Below are 19,658 nucleotides of genomic sequence, written 5' to 3' on the forward strand. Positions count from 1 at the left end.
ATTAGTGTCCCTCACTGAGTTAATCAATGGGACTACAACAGAGCAGCTTACAGTGTTCACGTCTTCCCAGGTGCTAAATTGGATTGGTGCCTTCAGTTTCCCATTTGTGTCATGAGTTTACTCTGCTAGATTGTTATCAGTATGGAAAGTTGATGTATTATATATTTAATATACCGAGTCAAAGAGTATAAACAGAACATCACCAGGTAAATGTAACATCACCAGTGTTAACAGTAGCTACTTTATTAATGCAACTAGTGCTTAATTCCTTTTTCCTGGGCTTGATTTTACATGTATTTTAGGTAGAGTTTGAGCACATATAATTAAATAGCATGCATGAAATTGTCAGAATCATCAGAAAAAAAGGTCAGTTTGTGAAGGCCAGCTAATGAAGCTTTGGTGCCCTCTACTGTACAAGCATAGAACACAAAATACAAAGGAGGGTGGAAAAGTGTCACCACGGTTCTTTTGCATTTCCATTGAGAGAAATTCATATACACATATGTGTACACAAACTCATATACACATATATGTTAAGCATACCCGTTTCCTCCTCCCAACACAGAAAAGGTATAGATATGGATAGAATGCAAGCTCTTTGGTGCAGGGTCTGTGACTTCCTGTGCAGATGTGGTGTATGGAACATAGGCCATATTTGGATTTATGCCTGAGTAACCTTTGTGGGCCAAATGTTTAATAAAAAATGAGCATTTCTAAGAGCTGTTGAAAGCAGCTTTCTGGCTTGTAGGCCAAAGGTTATTAGGGTAAGGTTGTCCACTTGTCCTAGACTCTTAAAGATACTTTCCCAGTGTCACAATGACCTCATTGTTATGAGGATGTGTGGAATGAGTGAATGTGTGAACGCTGATGATATTTAAACAATTAAGACATTTATGTCTTGGGATTAAGCAGAAGTTTGCCTACTAGCTCCTTATTGCATGGCGCCCTTGTGCAATCTGTTTTTGGGAGACATCTACAGGGTTAGGCAACAGCTGAGCAGAGAACCTAGATTTAGGCAGATATGCACTTAAATGTAACCCTGAGGTTATGGCTACACTGGAGAGTTTACAGGAGCGGAGCTGCAGCAATGCAGCTGTGGTGCTGTAAGCTCACTAATGTAACCATTCTAAGCCAAATGGAGAGAGCTCTCCTGTCGGCTTAACTACTCCAGCCCCAAGAACAGTGTCTGCTATGTTGGCTGGAGAAGCTCTCCTACCAACATAGCAGTGTCTTAGGTTGGTGTAATTTACGTCGCTCAGGTGGGTGGCTTTTTCATACCCTTGAGTGACATAAAATATACCGCAATAAGTGCTAGTGTAAACATAGCCTAAGTGTTCATGACCACCACATAGGTGATAAATCCTACTTAAAGAGTGGGCATACACGTTCTATTACCAGTGACCTTTCATAGACACAACTGCATTGTGGGAGAAAAAGATTAATGTATTCTATAAGAGTTTTATTTTGTTTATTTCAACTAGAAATGCCTCCCAAGTCTGGCTTTGTTTTTCATTAAACAATGACAAAGTTGCTTTTGTTACATAGTGAGTAGTACAAGGTGATATGTAATATGGATTTCCTTCCCATTTTTTAAACATAAGTGGCAAAACAGAACCTGAGTTTTAACCCATTAACCCTTTTTAACCCAAATATTTATTTTCCTTATTATCAGCCATTCCTTTTGTGTGTCTGTTACCTGTATTCGAAGGCAGTGAATCTGCTCCCCCATAACTTGACCAAAGTTGTCCAATTCAAATTTTCCATTGTGAAAATCTCCCACTCTTCTGAAAAGCCTGCATGTTGCACTAACATTTTCCTTTATTTTCACTGTGCCCAGTTCCACATAACCAGAATACAGAATGTCCCGTTTGTATTCAGCTGATCCCGTATAAATCTGAAGCTTCTGGAGAATGACAGGTGTTTCAAAAACAATGGTAAAGGAGCTCCCGGATGTTACATTTCTTCCCCAAAAGACACCTTTGCCAGGTGGACAAACTTCCTCAGGCACATAGTCATCAAACACTGATATGTCTGTGTAACAGGAGACAGCAGGGAAGTCTCCAAAATCCCCAAAATCTTCTTGGAACTCTGGATCTTTGAATATAGTTTCCATAGTGTGAAAAGATGAGATTCTGCCAATGTGCTGAAAAAGAGAAGGTCTGAAGGTAATGATTTCTTTCTGTGCTTTGGATTGGTGGAAAAGTGCTAAGAGCCAGTCACAAGGCATCACGTCATAGAACAGCAACAGGAATCGTGCCAGTTTGGGAAGATCTTCATTGTGATAGAGTTTCCCTACATAGCCCAATGTGGAAAAGGCTACTGTGGTCCAGGGTTCCATCCGTTCATGTATGAATTGTTGTATTATGGAAAGGAAACCGTTGGCACAAACCACGTCATCTTCCAACATCAGATAATAATGTGAGAGGCTGGCACAAAAATTAACTACAAAAGCATAGTCCACGTTCTGTTTTGATCTGTGCTGGACACTTTGATCTTTATCCCAGAAGTTCCTTTGCAGACCTTGTAAAGAAGGATAACTGGCTAGAGAGCTGCATATAACAAGAAGGTTTCCTTCATCAATATGTGAACTAAATCCATCTTTAATCTCCTTGACTGTTTGCTTATTTAGAGTAGAATCATTGTTTGCTAGATAGACAACTAAGACTATCTCTTTTAACTCCTCTGGGCTAGACTGACTAAAAATGGACTCAATTGTTCTCATTAGATAGTATTTATTCTTCCGGTGAATGGAGGAAATCCCAATTGACAAATATCCTACGAGAGGTAAAAACAGAAATAATTTATATGATCTCTTTTTTTTCCTTCTATGCACTGTTCCTGCTCTGGTGAACTAGAGGCAGAGTCATGTGAAATTATAGTTTTGCTGGTTTGGTCCTGTGTTTTCCCATAGTAGTTCCAATTGCTCAGTAAAACATGCAGGGCCAAATTAAAGAATTTTGGTGCCCTGTGTACTATGGAAATTGCCTCCCCTCTCCTCCCCTCCCCCACCTTCCTTAAACTAGCTAGAGCATGTGATATACAGTCTGTAAATATGAGAACATCTCCATTTATTATTTGTGTAACTACATAATACGTAATCAGTGAGCTGAGTATTGTGCTAAGACTCTAGTGATTATAAATGTAAATGTGTATATCTATAGAGAGAGAGAGACAGACAGACACAGACATCTGAGAATCAAGGAGAAAGTGCCCTGTATCACAATCATTTCCCTCTTACACGATTGATTTCAGTGTAGGACCCCAGATTCAGTGCCTAGTCTGGGAGTGGAAGTTTGTAGCTCAGTGCATATGCATACAAGTTTGAACTCAGTTTCCTGGTACTAAAATGAATGCCAAGTACAAATAACATGGTAGGTCTGCAATGAGATTTGGTTGCGTCCTTTTACTGTTGACAAAAAAGTAGCCTTTAGAACCCCAGGATTTGGCATTGTTTTTTTCACTGTACTGGACATGAGGAATAACAACTCATCGACCTTTCACAGATCTGCCACAAGGACTTTTCAAAAGCTCCAGATAAGATAATTATTCTAAACCAGCAGGGAAAGATCAGCCAAGACTTTTTAAAAAATCTAATGTGAACTATGTTTAATATTAGTATATCTAGAATACACCTCTACCCCGATATAACACAAATTTGGATATAACGCGGTAAAGCGGTGCTCCCGGGAGGGGGGGGAGGGACGACTGTGCACGCCGGTGGATCAAAGCAAGTTTGATATAACGCAGTTTCACCTATAACGCGGTAAGATTTTTTGGCTCCTGAGGACAGTGTTATATCGAGGTAGAGGTGTATTTAGTTTACATATGCATACCAATTTGATGCTTTTAAAAATCTAATACCCTCACTCTCTTCTTTTGTTCTGGGAAACATTTGCTAATTAGGCTACATATTGGGTGTCTTTATGAAATGTGACTTACAAATGAACTCGACCATGTCCAGCTGGCTCCCCAGCTATAGGGGGAGAGGGTTCCTGCCAAAAGCAGAACTTGCTGGACACCATACAAATCAGAAAAGAGCCAGTACATTAGTGCATTGGATACCTGAGCCAGAGATGCCTTGCTGCCTTTTGAAAAATAGGCAGGACTAAAAGAGGAAATTTACCAGCTCCAAAGGGAAAGAGGCATGGAGTCTCAGTTGGCTCTGGACACAAGTTTGGTCTGAATCAATACAAATAGGGGACTGCCTCTGAGGCACTGGGTGATTGGGCAGCCAAGTGAGCAGGAAAGCTGGTTCTTTTCGCCCTGGGAAGAAGAGTGAGCTTCATGACCAGCTACCAGTACTCCAAAGAGGACACTGTGGCTCTGATGGCTCATGACACCAACAAGAAGGCAGAACAAGTCAAGGATGAGCTGAACCACAAAAAGTGACGTGAGAAACCTGACCCCTCCCAGAAGCCCTCCTTCTCTTACACCATGGCCATCTGGTAGGAGTGTTGAGAAGAGGCCCAGCTGGGTAGGACACCAAACCTGAGTAGTGCTGTGACCCCCATGTGCCAGGCTGCAACGCCACTCACTTAAATTTGGCCCACATCTCCAGGGGCACTAGAGCCAAACCTGGTCAGGGTCCAAATAAGGCTGCCACCTCCAAGAGGCAGAAAAACTGGCCATTGCCCCAGCTGCCCACTAGCCTGATGACCTGGTTCATGAGAACCTACACCCACCTCTTCACAGAAGCCTCAGTCCAGGGAGTGCTCCAACCATCCCCTCCCAGGAGTCCCTGCCATGTGGAGCTGCTTGCAAGATCAGCACCTTATTCTTGATTGTTCCAAGGTGCACTTACATCCAGTGGTACTGGGTATCCATATGCACATTGTTTACTGGTAGTTTTAGGTGAAAAAGAGGAAAGTAACAGACATGGTGTATGTGACACCCATGAAAGGATTAATTTCAGAAGCTGCTAGGAAGAATAGGCCAAATTCTGCTCTGATTTATAGGAGAAGCTCCAGAACTTACATTGTGTTTTGACTCAGGGATGATAAACCAATGTCTCATTGGTCTGATGTCATAGTGGACCTGATTCAGTAAGATACTCAGCACATTCCTAACTTTACGACTGTGAGTAGTCTCATTGAAATATGTGAGATTACTCACATCTTTAAAATTAAGCATGTGGTTAAGAACCTTGAACTGGGGCCAGTATTATAATGTTGCTATACAGCTGAAGAGATTTGGTGGGTGGAGATTCTTTGGAACCAAACAGAGATAGAATTCTCCCTCTTTTGTGGCTTGAAATGTTTCAGGGAAACCTGGGTGATTTCATCTCTCAGATCTCTTACTTTTTAAGGTCATTTGTTATTTGATAATTTGCCTGCACCTCATGTTAATACTTTTGTTCTGAATACAACAGCCAGGGAATGGGCTGATAAGAGTCCATCTTGCAATCAACACTCACTTTTTCTAGTAGGATGAGAGCCTAAGAGATATTCATATGGAATCGGCAAAGGGTCTATCACATATCCTTTTACAGTAAAATTTTGATTTGGTGGCATCTCACAAACAGCAGCCTCCAAGCCAGCCATCTCCTCCTCTCCAGCTGTGGCCTTAAAAAGAAAACACTGTTACTTTCTAATATGTGAGACTGATGCAAGCTACAGCATACAATATAAACAGTATTGTTCCTATACATTTGGAAGCTATGTTGGTCTGTTTTATAGCTCTCAATCTGCCAATGCTCCAATATGTGAAGGACATTATTATTGCTATTTATGTATTTTTGTATTATATCAAGGCACAGTGTCACAGGAGAACAATATATAATGTGCTTCAATGGCACTGGGAACTGGGGCACAGAAAAGTGCTGTTAGAATCCTCCTCCTCACAGGTATTTATAAAGAGCGAATAATACGCATTAGCAAAAGCTTTATGCTCTCTATGATGAGAGGGTTTTTTTCTTCTTTAAATTTAATGCAAATTCTCAAAAATCCCTAGCACAATTCTTAACTTAAGAGAACAACAAGCATCCCAGAATTTCAGTCTAATTAACAAATATTAGCTAATTAAGCCTCACAAACTCCTCTGTGATGTAGCTATTTATTAGACCTGTTTTGCCTATAAGTAAACTGAGGGTCCAGAGAAGTTACATGACCTGTGCTAGAGCAGTGGTTCTCAACTAGGGGGCCCCAAGCCGGTTTCAGGGGGGTCTGCTAAGCAGGACCAGCATTTGACTCGCTTGAGGCTCAGGGCAGAAAGCCGAAGCCCCACCACATGGGGCTGAAGCCTGAGGCCCTGAGCTCTGCCACCTAGGCCTGGTCTACACTAGGCGTTTAAATCGGTTTTAGGAGCGTAAAACCGATTTAACGCCACAACCGTCCACACTAGGAGGCACCTTATATCGATTTTAATGGCTCTTTAAACCGGTTTCTGTACTCCTCCCTAACGAGAGGAGTAACGCTAGTATCGGTATTACCATATCGGATTAGGGTTAGTGTGGCCGCTGATCGACGGTATTGGCCTCCGGGCGGTATCCCACAGTGCACCAGTGACCGCTCTGGACAGCATTCTGAACTCGGATGCACTGGCCAGGTAGACAGGAAAAGCCCCGCGAACTTTTGAAATTCATTTCCTGCTTCCCCAGCGTGGAGATCTCATCAGCACAGGTGACCACGCACAGCTCATCAGCACAGTTAACAATGCAGTCTCCTGAGAATCGTAAAAGAGCCCCAGCATGGACTGCACGGGAGGTACTGGATCTGATCGCTATCTGGGGAGAGGATTCAGTGCTAACAGAACTGCGTTCCAAAAGACGAAATGAAAAAGTATTTGAAAGAATTTCTAAGGCTATGACGGATAAAGGCCACAGCAGGGACTCAGTGCAGTGCAGAGTGAAAGTTAAAGAGCTCAGACAAGCCTACCAGAAAACCAAAGAAGCAAACGGAAGGTCCGGGGCAGGTCGAAAAACATGCCGCTTCTATGCTGAGCTGCATGCAATTTTAGGGGGCTGCGCCACAAGTACCCCACCCCGATCGTGGATTCCGAGGTGGAGGTTGTAATCTCTGCCATGGCTGAGGATTATGCAGACAGGGAAGATGAAGATGAAGAAGAGGAGGAAGACCTAGCAGAGAGCACAGCACTCCGTGAGCCCCAGCAGCCAGGAGCTTTTTATCACCCTGACGGAATTACCGTCCTCCCAGCCCTCACAAGCCACTATCCCAGACAATGACGCCATGGAAGGGAGCTCTGGTGAGTGTACCTTTGCAAATAGCAAACATTGTTTTTTAAGCAAGCCTTTTTTAATGATTGATTTGCCCTGAGGACTTGGGATGCATTCACAGACAGTATAGTTACTTAGAAAAGTTTGTTAACATGTCCGGGGATTGAGAGGAAATCCTCCAGGGACATCTCGATGAAGCGCTCCTGTAGGTACTCCAGAAGCCTTTGCAGAAGGTTTCTGGGCAAGGCAGCCTTGTTCCGCCCACCATGGTAGGACACTTTACTTGCTACATGCATGGCGTGGTAATCAGGTATCATTGTGTGGCAAAGCATAGCAGCGTATGGTCCCGGTGACTGCTGGCATTCAAGAAGCATCCGCTCTTTATCTTGTTCTGTTATCCTCAGCAAAGTGATATCGTTCAGGATAACCTGGTTAAAAATCAGGAATTTAAGTAAGGGGGGTGGCTATTTTTCTACTGGGTTCGTGGACTGCAGCAGCTTAAAAAAAACACTTTCCTGCACGTAGCGAAGCGGGGGCAGGGGAGGAGTGAAATGCCGATGATCTTTTCTGTGTTTGGTCACGGCGATCTTCCCTAAGCTACCAGACACGCAGTGGGTGGGGGTGGGTGGGAAGGTTGTTGATTAGCAGGAGCTAGCGTGGTATTAGCCATGCGTTGGGGGTAAATCACTACAGAAGCCGAAAGACAGTGGCTTACCATGGCCGCATGCAAGCTGAATTCTGATGCCTGGACCTGTGTCTGTGAGATCTGTAACTCCAGAGCTGCAAGCACTCACTATTAAGATGAAAATGCGACCTTGTAGGAAATCACATGTGCTAGGTGAATAGTGCTGTTCACTGTGAAAGAGTATAACCATTGTTCTGTAAAATGTATCTTTCTAAATATTTATCTCCCTCATGCAGCTGCAAATTTTTCAACCATCCCTCCTCCATCCCAAAGGCTAGCACAGATAAGGCGGAGAAAAAAGAAGACGCGAGATGAGATGTTCTTGGATATTATGGAAGTTACACGCAATGAAAGAGCTCATCTGAATGAGTGGAAGGACGTGGTTTCAAATTACAGGAAAGAGGCCAGTGAACGTGAGGACAAGAGGGATGAACGTGAGGACAGGAGGGACAACCGAGATGAGAGGTGGCGGCAGGAAGACCGGCAGGAAAATCAGCGGTGGCGGCAGGAAGACCAGCGGTGGCGGGATGCAAGTCTGGGGCTGCTGCGTGATCAAACTAACATGCTCCGGCGTCTTGTGGAGCTTCAGGAACGGCAGCAGGATCACAGAGTGCCGCTGCAGCCCCTGTATAACCACCCTCAACCCTCACCATGTTCCACATCCTCCTCACCCAGATGTGTAAGAACGCGTGGGGGGAGGCTCCGTGCACCCGCCCACTCCACCCCCGTGGACAGCCCAACCAGAAGGATGTCGTTACTGTGAATTTTTTTTAATGGCCTTCTCCATCCCTCCTATCCTCCTCCCAAACCACACCCTTACTTCTCTCCCTCTTTTTATAATGAATCAATAAAGAATTCATGCTTTTTAAATGAGAGTGACTTTATTTGCATAAGTAAGCTGTACTCAAAGGGGGAGGGGGAGTTGCTTACAGGGACTGAGTCAATCAAGGGGGTTGGGTGTTCATCAACAAACACAGCAGTCACACTGTACCCTAGCCATTGATGAAGCTCGTTTTCAAAGCTTCTCTGATGCGCACCGCTTCCTGGTGTGCTCTTCTAATCTCCCTGGTGTCTGGCTGCGCGTAATCAGCGGCGAGGTGATTTGCCTCAGCCTCCCACCCCGCCATAAATGTCTCCCCCTTACTCTCACAGAGATTGTGGAGAATACAGCAAGCAGTAATAACATAGGGGACATTGGTTTGGCTGAGGTCTGAGAGAGTCAGTAATGTGCGCCAGCGCGCCTTTAAACGGCCAAATGCACATTCCACCACCATTCTGCACTTGCTCAGCCTGTAATTGAACAGATCCTGACCACTGTCCAGGCTGCCTGTGTATGGCTTCATGAGCCATGGCATCAAGGGGTAGGCTGGGTCCCCCAGGATAACGACAGGCATTTCAACATCCCCAACTGTTATTTTCTGGTCTGGGAAGTAATTCCCTTGCTGCAGCCGTTTAAACAGAGTAGTGCTTCTGAAGACGCGAGCGTCATGAACCCTCCCTGGCCATCCCACGTGGATGTTTGTGAAACGTCCCTTGTGATCTACCAGTGCTTGCAGCACCATTGAAAAGTACCCCTTCCGGTTTACGTACTGGGTGCCCTGGCGCTGCGGTGCCAAGATAGGGATATGGGTTCCATCTATCGCCCCCCCACAGTTAGGGAATCCCAGTGCAGCAAAGCCATCCACTATGGCCTGCATGTTTCCCAGAGTCACAACCTTTCGTAGCAGCAGCTTAGTGATTGCTTTGGCTACTTGCATCACAGCAGCCCCCACAGTAGATTTTCCAACTCCAAATTGATTCCCGACTGACCGGTAGCTGTCTGGCGTTGCAAGCTTCCACAGGGCTATCGCCACTCGCTTCTCTACTGTGAGGGCTGCTCTCATCTTGGTATTATGGCGTTTCAGGGCAGGGGCAAGCAAGTCACAAAGTTCCATGAAAGTGCCCTTATGCATGCGAAAGTTTCGCAGCCACTGGGAATCGTCCCACACCTGCAACACAATGCGGTCCCACCAGTCAGTGCTTGTTTCCCGGGCCCAAAATCGGCGTTCAATGGATAGAATCTGCCCCATTACCATCAGGATCTCCAAAGCGCAGGGGCCCGCGGTTTGAGAGAATTCTGTGTCTACGTCCTCATCACTGTCATCGCCGCGCTGCCGTATCCGCCTCCTCCTCGCCTCGGATTCAAGGTCCTGGTTCACCATAGACTGCACGAGAGTGCGCGAGGTGTTTAAAACATTCACGATTGCGGTATGGAGCTGAGCAGGGTCCATGCTTGCTGTGCTATGGCGTCTGCACAGTTCACCAAGCAAAAAAGGCGCGAAACGGTTGTCTGCTGCTCAGGGAGGGAGGGGTGAGGCTGTACCCAGAACCACCCGCGACAATGATTTTTGCCCCATCAGGCACTGGGATCTCAACCCGGAAATGCCAAGGGGCGGGGGAGGCTGCGGGAACTATGGGATAGCTACGGGATAGCTACCCACAGTGCAACGCTCCAGAAATCGACGCTAGCCTCGGACCATGGACGCACACCACCGATTTAATGTGTTTAGTGTGGCCGCGCGCACTCGATTTTATAAAATCTGTTTTACAAAACCGGTTTATGCAAATTCGGAATAGTCCCGTAGTGTAGACGTACCTCCAGTGATGAAGCTGAATCCTGAGCAATGTAGCTTTGTGGGGACCCCTGTGGCATGGGGCCCCAGGAAATTGCCCTGCTTGCTACCCCCTGATGCTGGCCCTGGCTTTTATATGAAAAAAAAAACAGTTATGATGCACAGCATATGGCACGGGGAGGGGAGCTCTACAAGAAAAAGGTTGAGAACCCCTGTGCTAGAGTGCATAGGGAGCAGTGATAGAAATGGGAATAGAACCCAGGAGACCTCTGCTGTAACTACTAGAGAAGACTCCTCTGCACATGTAGACCAAATTTTCATTCAGAGTTTTTGCTGCTTTATGCACTGTAATCTCATATCCAATTTGCTGTCTACAATCACCCCTAGGGCTGTGCATTACTGCTTTTCAGGTTTCTCCCCATTGAACACCTGTGTTTTGGATTATTTTTCCTCAAGTGCATTAACTCACTTCTCCAAGATGCCTCTCATTTTGGGGCACTACATAAAACTCACCGATGGACTCAGATAGCCAAATAAAAATTTATAGGTAGCTCAGCTCTGTATTTATATTATTTCCTATTTTGTGGATACAGGGAAATGCATGGGAATTATGCAGATACTGAGTAACTATATTTATTTTAGGTAAAAATCCAGCAAGGTTGTCAACAACACAACAGTATATTCTTTATTTTACCAAGACCTTTAACATTCTTTGTATTATTTCTCGCCCAGTAGCAACACTGCTGAATTTAGTATATCTAGGAAGTTTAACAATTTTCTGTTTATTCCCACTTTCAGATTATTAACAAAGATGTTAAATAAGACAGGGCATGATCTATCCCAGCAGCCCTCCCCCACGCCAATACTTTGCTTCCTATCATTAGCCTTTGTTTACAGAACTTCTGTGACTTTCCATCCCATTTGATAGTGTTTATATCCAAGCCAACTTGAATTAATGAATAAGATTATGAGAGTAGCTATGTCCAATGCTTTAATAAACTCCAAATGGATTATATCTATCTCATTCCCATCACCCACAAATTTTACAATTCTGTTGAAATAAATGTGGGTTTGTCTGACAAGATTTCTTTTTTATAACTTCGCATTTATTCCTCATGGTTCCATTCTCCTCTGGGTGTTTTGTGAGCTTTGGTTCTTGATACTAGTTCTGTTATTTCACTAGTGTTTGACGTTAAACATACTAGCTAAGAGTTGCCAGGTTCGCTCGTCTTTCTGTATTTGAAGACCAATACCATGTTTGCTTTTTTTCCTCCTTGGCAGCCACTGCAACTTTGAACATTTTCTCGCTGAACAGAGTCACATTGTCAGCCATAATACAGTGCACTATTTCACCCTGGTCTACAGGTGTGTGTGACAGGGTATATAGACTGCACACTGACAAGGAGGGTCCCAGACAGGTCCTGGGGACAGGGCTATCCCCACTCCTCCCCAGACCTGTCAGTCATGTATGCTTGGGAAGGAGCCTTTAAAAGAGAGGAAACTGCAGTCAGCTGGGGGAAAGGAGTAGGAGACTGCTGGAGCGTCTTCTGGAGCCACAGAAGGAACTTCCAGCTGGGAGCCCTTCATCTCGACCCTATGGAGAATGCAGCAAACTCCCGGGGTAAACCAGAAAGACTTAAGAAGACCAGCAAATGGCCAGGGCCCCTTGAAAATTGTAAGGAGCTGGGGCCTGACTGACTGAAGATATCCAGTATAAATAACTGGGTGTGGTCAGGTTCTCTCACCATCTGGGCAAGAAACCTCAGGGGACTCTTTTATAGTGTGTACAAACCGGATTTTTGGGCACAATTTTGACTTAGAAAGTTTCATATTTGGAGTGTGGACCTGAATGCAAACCCCTCTTTAACATACCCATGGCTCTAGCAGCACCTCTGATTCTGTGACAGATTAGAGTGGGCACTCTGATAGTGTCTGTTGGCAGTGCACACTGCACAGTCAAACAGAAATAAGGTAAGATTAATAGTGAAACACAAGCAAGACAAGGGCGGGGGGAGGACTGCTGTTATCCCATCAACTAGCAGTCAATCAAAGAACTTATTCGCACACATATAGCGCTTTTCATCTTCAAAGAGCTTTGCAAACATTAGCTAATTAATCCTCATTACTGGTAAGTAACCTAATTTTTCCTCTATTCCCCACTCTTCCACAGACACAAACACACTGTCATGCACAGATCAGCTCCCAAGACACTGCAAAACATCAGGACTGGCGTGGCTGAGGAGCCAAAATATATAAACCATGGTTTTGCAAATCTGATCAGCCTAAACAAATCTCAGTTTTTTGTTTTTTGTTTTTTTTTTAATTCAAGGAATAATGGTGACAAAAATCAGCCTGAGTTCTGTAATGATAAATTTCACAGATAGGAATCTATTTGGTAAACACTGCCAAAGCTCTCTTCCCTATAGTGGAAAGGGCCTTTTTCAGCATGAGTATTGCAAGCCACTACTGCCATTAAAGATCTGCATATTTTTTTAACTGCTGAAAAATGTTTGCATCATTGAAAAACTTACAGTGCAGTGTCTTGCCAAAGATTCAGAATTTTTCATTAGATAGATTTATATGCAATTTTTTTTCTGAAATAGCTGTTCAAAGGCTCCTCTTTTGGGAGATTTTATCAACTCATTGTATATATTCCACCAATAACAAATAACCTTATTTGAAATGAATTTGTGCCTCATCTCTTTTGTTACCTACATGAAATGTCGTTAATCCAGGCTTTCCCGTTTTTAAACACTCTTCTTTGTTCTGGCTCCAAATAATGGCAAACAATATGATGAAAAGAAATAAGAGAAAAAATAACCTCGGCAAGGTTCTCCAATACCAGGCTAGTGCCTTTGGTAAGTTCCGGGTTTTCATTGTTGCTTTTCCTCCTTTTAATACAAACAATGTATCAGGTAGGTAAGAAACCAAAATCTAGAACACAGTGGGCTAGTATGTACTGCATAATATTATTCAGTGTATGCCTATAAATTTTAGTACACAACATATATTTGATCATGCTGGATACATTCTGCTCTAGAAAGCAGAAACATATGAAATTCCTATTTTTTCCTCTTTGCACACAAAGCTATTACCTTTAACACAGCTAGATTTTGACAATAAATTAAGGATCCAGTCCTGCTCTCACATATGTGACTGCAATTCCACAGAAGTCAATGGGGCATATTCAAATCTGGTGTTAGCAGGTGCCACTCCATTGAATCAACAAGGGCTGAATTTGTACCTTTGCACATACATGTGGATTGTCCTCTCTGATTCTGAGCTCAGAAGAACTTAGATCTGTCAGTTCACTCGGAGTGGGGCATGGAAGGGGAAGAGCTGTAGATTTGTATTATTGTTCCTCCCACTGGGGCTCTGTGGAAGATCCTTTATAACAGTGGCTCTCAACCTTTCCAGACTACTGTACCCCTTTCAGGAGTCTGATTGGTCTTCTGTACCCCCAAGTTTCACCTCACTTAAAAACTACTTGCTTACAAAATCAGAAATAAAAATACAAAAATACTGTCATAGAACAGTATTACTGAAAATTTGCTTACTTTGACATGTTTACTATATAATTATAAAATAAATAATCTGGAATATAAATATTGTACTTACATTTCAGTGTATAGCATAGAGAAAAGTATAAACAAGTCATTGTATAACGTTTTAGTTTGTACTGACTTCACTAGTGCTTTTTATGTAGCCTGTTGTAAAACTAGGCAAAAATCTAGATGAGTTGATGTACCCCCTGGAAGACCTCTGTGTACCCTCAGGGGTACATGTACCCTGGGTTGAGAACCACTGCTTCATAAGAATACAATTAGTCTGTGTACCAATAGATTCCAGGGACATATGAGAGGGAAATGCAATGCACGGAGATAACTCCTTGTATTTAACAGACAGCACTGTCTGAGAACACTACTGAACCTTTCTACAGCAGTTCTTACAGCCAATCTTTTTCTCTACTGCAATAGCCCTGATCTTGGGGAATGAGGTGTATGATTTTTCAATGCTTGGGATTGGCAATACTGGAAAAGGAGTTGGTCTGATTGAAAAAATTCTGTCAAAACTGTTTTTCAATAGAAAATTGGGGATTTGACAAAACAAAACTTTGTCTGAAAAGTGTCTACTTGCTGTGAAAAATCTTTATTTTTCATCACAAAAACAAACATCCAAAAACTGAAATAGTTCATCAGAAATTATCTGCCACCAGACGTCATGGGTTTTGAAGTTCAGTTTCCTCATTTCCCCATTCTTTTCTATGGGCTGGACTTCTCAGTCAAACCATAGCTCTCATAATGCACCACAGCTGGAACTCCTATGATTCAATTGACTGCCTTCAGTATGAGGCGAGACCATGGCACATCATGGGAAATGTAATCCAACCAGGTAGCCCAACTTATAGAGGTGAATCAGAGCATGAGGCATCCAATATTCCATGAGACACCATAATGGCATGGCCTGACCATTATTTCAGTTCTTGACTTTTTGCTGTAAAATTAAAAAAATTTCCTTGGAAAAATTTAATGTTTTTATGCTTCCCCGCCCCCCCCCCCATATTTCAATATTTTCCAGCCAACACTACCTAAAACTCCTCTGAAAAATCCCAGCCTTCTGTCCTGTTTGCACTGTACAGGGAGATGTCAGAAATCCACTGGGAGCACATAGTCTCCTGAATGGGAACTACCAGGGGCAAGTTACAGTCAGTGCCCTGACGAGTGTTAGGCCACATTTAACTCTGGGTCAAAGTCACAACAAATAGGATCCCCTGTAGCTGGCAATATGTCTAGTGTTTCATCAGCCTCTGCCTAACACACTGGATTGGCACTGGGGCTCTATTGTCACTTAGTCCCTCAAGACAGCAATGCCCGGACTAACACACACTTAGCTGGCTGTGAAGTTAATCCTCTTGTTAAAAAAGCCAACGTGGGCCAGGGGGTGGCTTTTCCGCCTGAACAGGCGGCAGCCATGAGTACAGTCCTGGGGCTTTATTACTAGCCTTTGGGGCTAGTGCCGCTAGCCAGCTGCAAGGGCAGTGGGCACTGCCTGAGGAGCTGTAGCAGTCTGTGCACTCTCTCCCACATGCTGGGAGCTGCTCGGGGGGGCATTGTGCCTCCTGAGGAACAATGGCCCCCTGCACCACCTCCAAGGCTGGGTTGAGGTGGAAGCAGCTTCAGTCACTCCCTCGTCCCAGCTGTAGGTTTGACGGCCCATATGGGGAAACAGCATCAGCAGGCGCTTACTGGGCTGTCCAGGTTCCAGCTCCAGCAGGATGCTCTAGAGGTGATGCAGGCAGCCAGAGCAGCAGGACTAGGAAGGCACAGGGCAGTGGTTAGGCGCAGTCTATTTTCCTGAAGCAGCTTCCTTCAAGGCGCCATGGCATGGAGGCTCCCAACCGACAACACGTCTCTGCCCCAGACTGGCTGCCTCCAACTGCCACGGAACCTCCCACCCCTGAGCCTGGACATGGCTCCCTGACACACACCCTGCTAGCCTCCTCTGTTAGGGCTCTGCCTCTGTCCCTCCCTTTCTCAGTTTCCTCCCAAGACTTGCTCATAGACTCATAGACTTTAAGGTCAGAAGGGACCATTATGATCATCTAGTCTGACCTCCTGCACAATGCAGGCCACAGAATCTCACCCACCCACTCCTGTAACAAACCCCTAACCTATGTCTGAGTTATTGAAGTCCTCAAATTGTGGTTTGAAGACCTCAAGCTGCAGAGAATCCTCCCGAGTCTCATCTGCTGACAGACACTTCAGGTTTTCATGGGAAAAGATTTCTCCTCCCCCTGAAAGATATCCAGCCTGCTAAAGACCTGGTCTTCTCAATGCACCTTCCTTTTCCACTCAGAGCTGTCAGACCCCTACTCTCCTACCTTCTCCTTCAATAGGGGACCCAGAATGCAGGGAACAAGCCAGAACCCAGGAATAGGGGGAAGCCTACTGGTTGCATTAACAATATGGTGCTAATGGCCTCTGGGCGGCTACCCACTCCCCAGACGATGGGGAGTCTGTCACTTTCAGTGACATTGCTTGTGGAAAGGAGATTCCAGCCTCTGACTTTGTTGGACTGGGGGACGTTTTCTCACTGGAGAGGAGAATAGTGGCAAGATATTAATGGTTTGGGCTGAGTTGCAGATTGGTTCAAACCTGAAAAGGAGAGTGGAACATCGGGGGCAAAGACCAATGCAAACCAAAGCAAAACCAAAGAAATGTTGAATGACCCAAAACTGCTGAGCTTCGCAGTAGTCCTGTGCCCCTGCCATTAACCATTACAGCACAGCACCATACTGAAGAGGAAAGATACACATACACCAGGCTTGACTGCCCCAACAGCTGGCTTTTGGAAGCATTTCTTTATATGGCAGATCTCTTGATACACAGAAGTCACAGTAACATCTAGTGACTCCCAGGCATCATTACACCACAGTATATGCAGCTTGTAAACCTGTTTGCTGTGCCAATATATTATGCCCTCCGTTTCATGCCATTAGCTCGCACTGCCTCAGAAAAACACACTGCTATCACACCTGTTAACCAAAAATTCCTAATTACAAAAGCTTTACAATCACAACTAATTAGGGCTTTACATTGCCAATGGACTGTGCAACCATTAACTAATTAATCCTTCCAACACCCCTGTGAGATAGCAACGTTATTTCCATTTTAGAAATAGGGACACTGAGGTAGGCTGTGATTTGCCCAAGGCACACAGTGTAACCACAGCATGCTGGGATTACAAACTGGGGTTATCCTCACGCTTTCCTACCCCTCTGCCCATTTGTGTAAGGGCTAGGAGCCATTTACCTATGAAGCTCCGATCCAGCAAAACACATAAGGACGTGAGAATCAATGGGATTTAAGCACATGCTTCAGTGCTTTGCTTAATGGAGGCCTGAATGTACAGTAGCCAGCTCAGCCCCAGCATCAGACATGGCTGAACATATTACCAGGAGCTGGCTTTAGGATTTTTTGGTGGGCCAACCTTCCCCAACATAACTGAGTCCCATGCACCATGATCACAACACTCCGCACAAGGCTGACCTGAGGAGTTTGAAGAAGGTTAGCAAGGTGATTGTTTGGGCCATCCTTCACCCTTAGCCAGCTTGTTTTACATTAATAGCATGTGTACTTGGGTGTGAAGAATGATGATGATGATTTAGTTGGGTTTGGTCCTGCTTTGAGCAGAGGGGTTGGACTAGATGACCTCCTGAGGTCCCTTCCAACCCTGAGATTCTATGATTCTATGATCTCCACTCACCCATTCACAAGTCTCCTGCTGCAGCTGCTTATTCATTTCAGCCCTAGCACTCAATTCACAATACTTTCTATTTTCAGCATAGAGAAATGGTCTAGAAGCTCTTCTTTATAACAACAACAACAACAAAAACAACCCTAAGATCATCTGTGCTTTCAAGGACCCATATGAGATGCTTCTGCTCATCAGTGTCAGCCATAAGGTTTTATGCTGGGTTTTTCAGATCTTCTACTATATCAGAAATATAATGAGAGGGGGACGGGTGGAAACTTCATGGTTTCTGGGTTTTGACTGAAGCGTCTCCAAAGCGTTTCCAGAGGGTGACAGCTAATAAACCAAACTTTGATTCTAAATGCACAAATTTACCACACAGCTCCTGCTGAGTGCAGACTCTGGAATTTGGCATCACTGCCTGTGTCTCCCCAGGATTTAGACAGATGAAACACGTTGATTTAATGCTTAAAAAGGAACCCTGCTGTGGCTTCCCCAGCTTGTTCCAGGGCTTTTGGAGTTAGGCAGTAACATACAAACAATTTTGTCTTATAAACAACATCCAGTGTTTGGGAAATTGGGATTAAAATCAAAAAATCTTCATGACTTTTGGCATCCCCCCCATCCTCCATCTGGAGACCATTTCCCCTCTCTCTCTAGACTCTTTCCTTTTTGTTTGTGCTTGTCTCTCTTCTTATTTTCTGTAATATTTTCCCTATAACTTTATCTCTTAATCTTTGTCTTTTGCAATCTCTTAGCTTTGCATCCTGTTTTCTAAACACACACTCACCTTGACAGAATTCTTGCTGCATTGTGTGGAGTAAACTAGCTGGTGAAAGGGTAAACGCCACTTGGAATTAATAGATACTGTTATGGCCCCAATCCTATAATGTGCTTTGTGCAGAGAGACAAGGGCCTACAATAAAATCATTTCAGGATTAGGGCCTATGATTTTGTTTGTATGTTTGTGGGTCCTACACTTCCAAGGCCCACTCAGTTTGCCTACGTTAGGGGAAGAGGCTGAATCATAAAAGCTGGTAAAAATCTCTGGAAATATTTCAGCAAGCTAAAAGTATAAAGATTTGCCAAGCTCTCACTGTTTGCTTTCTACAGCTCTTGGAAGCACAGGCACACCCTCAATTGCAGGAATAACTAACTCCCCTTGCAGCTGTCTCTAAAACTGGGTTATTAGTATGATTTTTACTCAGACATCCCAAACTTTAATTTCATCCAGCTTCTTAGCTGCTTTTCCCTTTGCTTTCTGCAGTCTCTGCCACACTTTAGTTTTCCCTGCTACCAAGTCCAACCACTTTGTACCTTCATTATCCCTAGTAATATATAAAACCTGAATTCTCCTCTGTTTTTTAATTTCTCAGCTCCTTGTCAGGTTTAAAGGAAGGTTTAGAGGATCAAAATGTAGGCCTAAATTTTCAGAAGAGACTAGTGCTTTTGGAAAAAGAACAAGGAGTACTTGTGGCACATTAGAGACATGGGTAGCCAACTTAAGACACTTCAAAGAATGCTGAGCACCCAGCCTTTCAAAGTCAGGCCCACTTAAGATGTTTCAAGCCAACCTACGGTTGCCAATTTTAGTTGGGCATATTCCTAGAGGTTTCATCACATCACAGTGTTTAATTAAAAATTAATATTTAATTCCTCTATTTTACTTTCTTTCTTTTATTACAGAAATGGTGTACCACCTCCCTGTCTTTCCAATGTTAATTAATACTAATGGTGGACCAAAACAAGAACTTTGTCATATACTCTTCACGGTATATGAAGTATATGGAATGCAGAAGTATTTTATGTTAAAACATATTTTTTATGCTTCAAGATGTTGCAGAGGAATGGCTTTTGCAGAGATTAGATATACACTTTTGAGGGGTGATTTTTAAAAGTTAGGGGTTGAAGTTGCAATATTTTGGGGCAGTGAAGA

At 44.0% G+C, this 19,658-nt stretch overlaps 1 protein-coding gene across 1 annotated transcript; it reads right to left on the reverse strand.

Annotated features, from left to right (window-relative positions):
- Window positions 1-1,454: 1,454 nt before the first annotated feature.
- On the reverse strand, window positions 1,455-15,910 carry LOC120404645 (alpha-1,3-mannosyl-glycoprotein 4-beta-N-acetylglucosaminyltransferase C-like). Its single transcript, XM_039537508.1, has 4 exons — window positions 15,715-15,910; window positions 13,184-13,359; window positions 5,414-5,561; window positions 1,455-2,775 (listed from the first exon to the last, which is right to left on the reverse strand). The coding sequence occupies exons 2-4, from the start codon at window positions 13,343-13,345 to the stop codon at window positions 1,631-1,633; spliced, it is 1,455 nt and encodes a 484-aa protein (XP_039393442.1). The 5' UTR covers window positions 13,346-13,359; window positions 15,715-15,910; the 3' UTR covers window positions 1,455-1,630.
- Window positions 15,911-19,658: the final 3,748 nt, after the last annotated feature.

Source organism: Mauremys reevesii, linkage group 4, assembly GCF_016161935.1.
Source record: "Mauremys reevesii isolate NIE-2019 linkage group 4, ASM1616193v1, whole genome shotgun sequence".
NCBI classification, from domain to species: domain Eukaryota; kingdom Metazoa; phylum Chordata; order Testudines; family Geoemydidae; genus Mauremys; species Mauremys reevesii.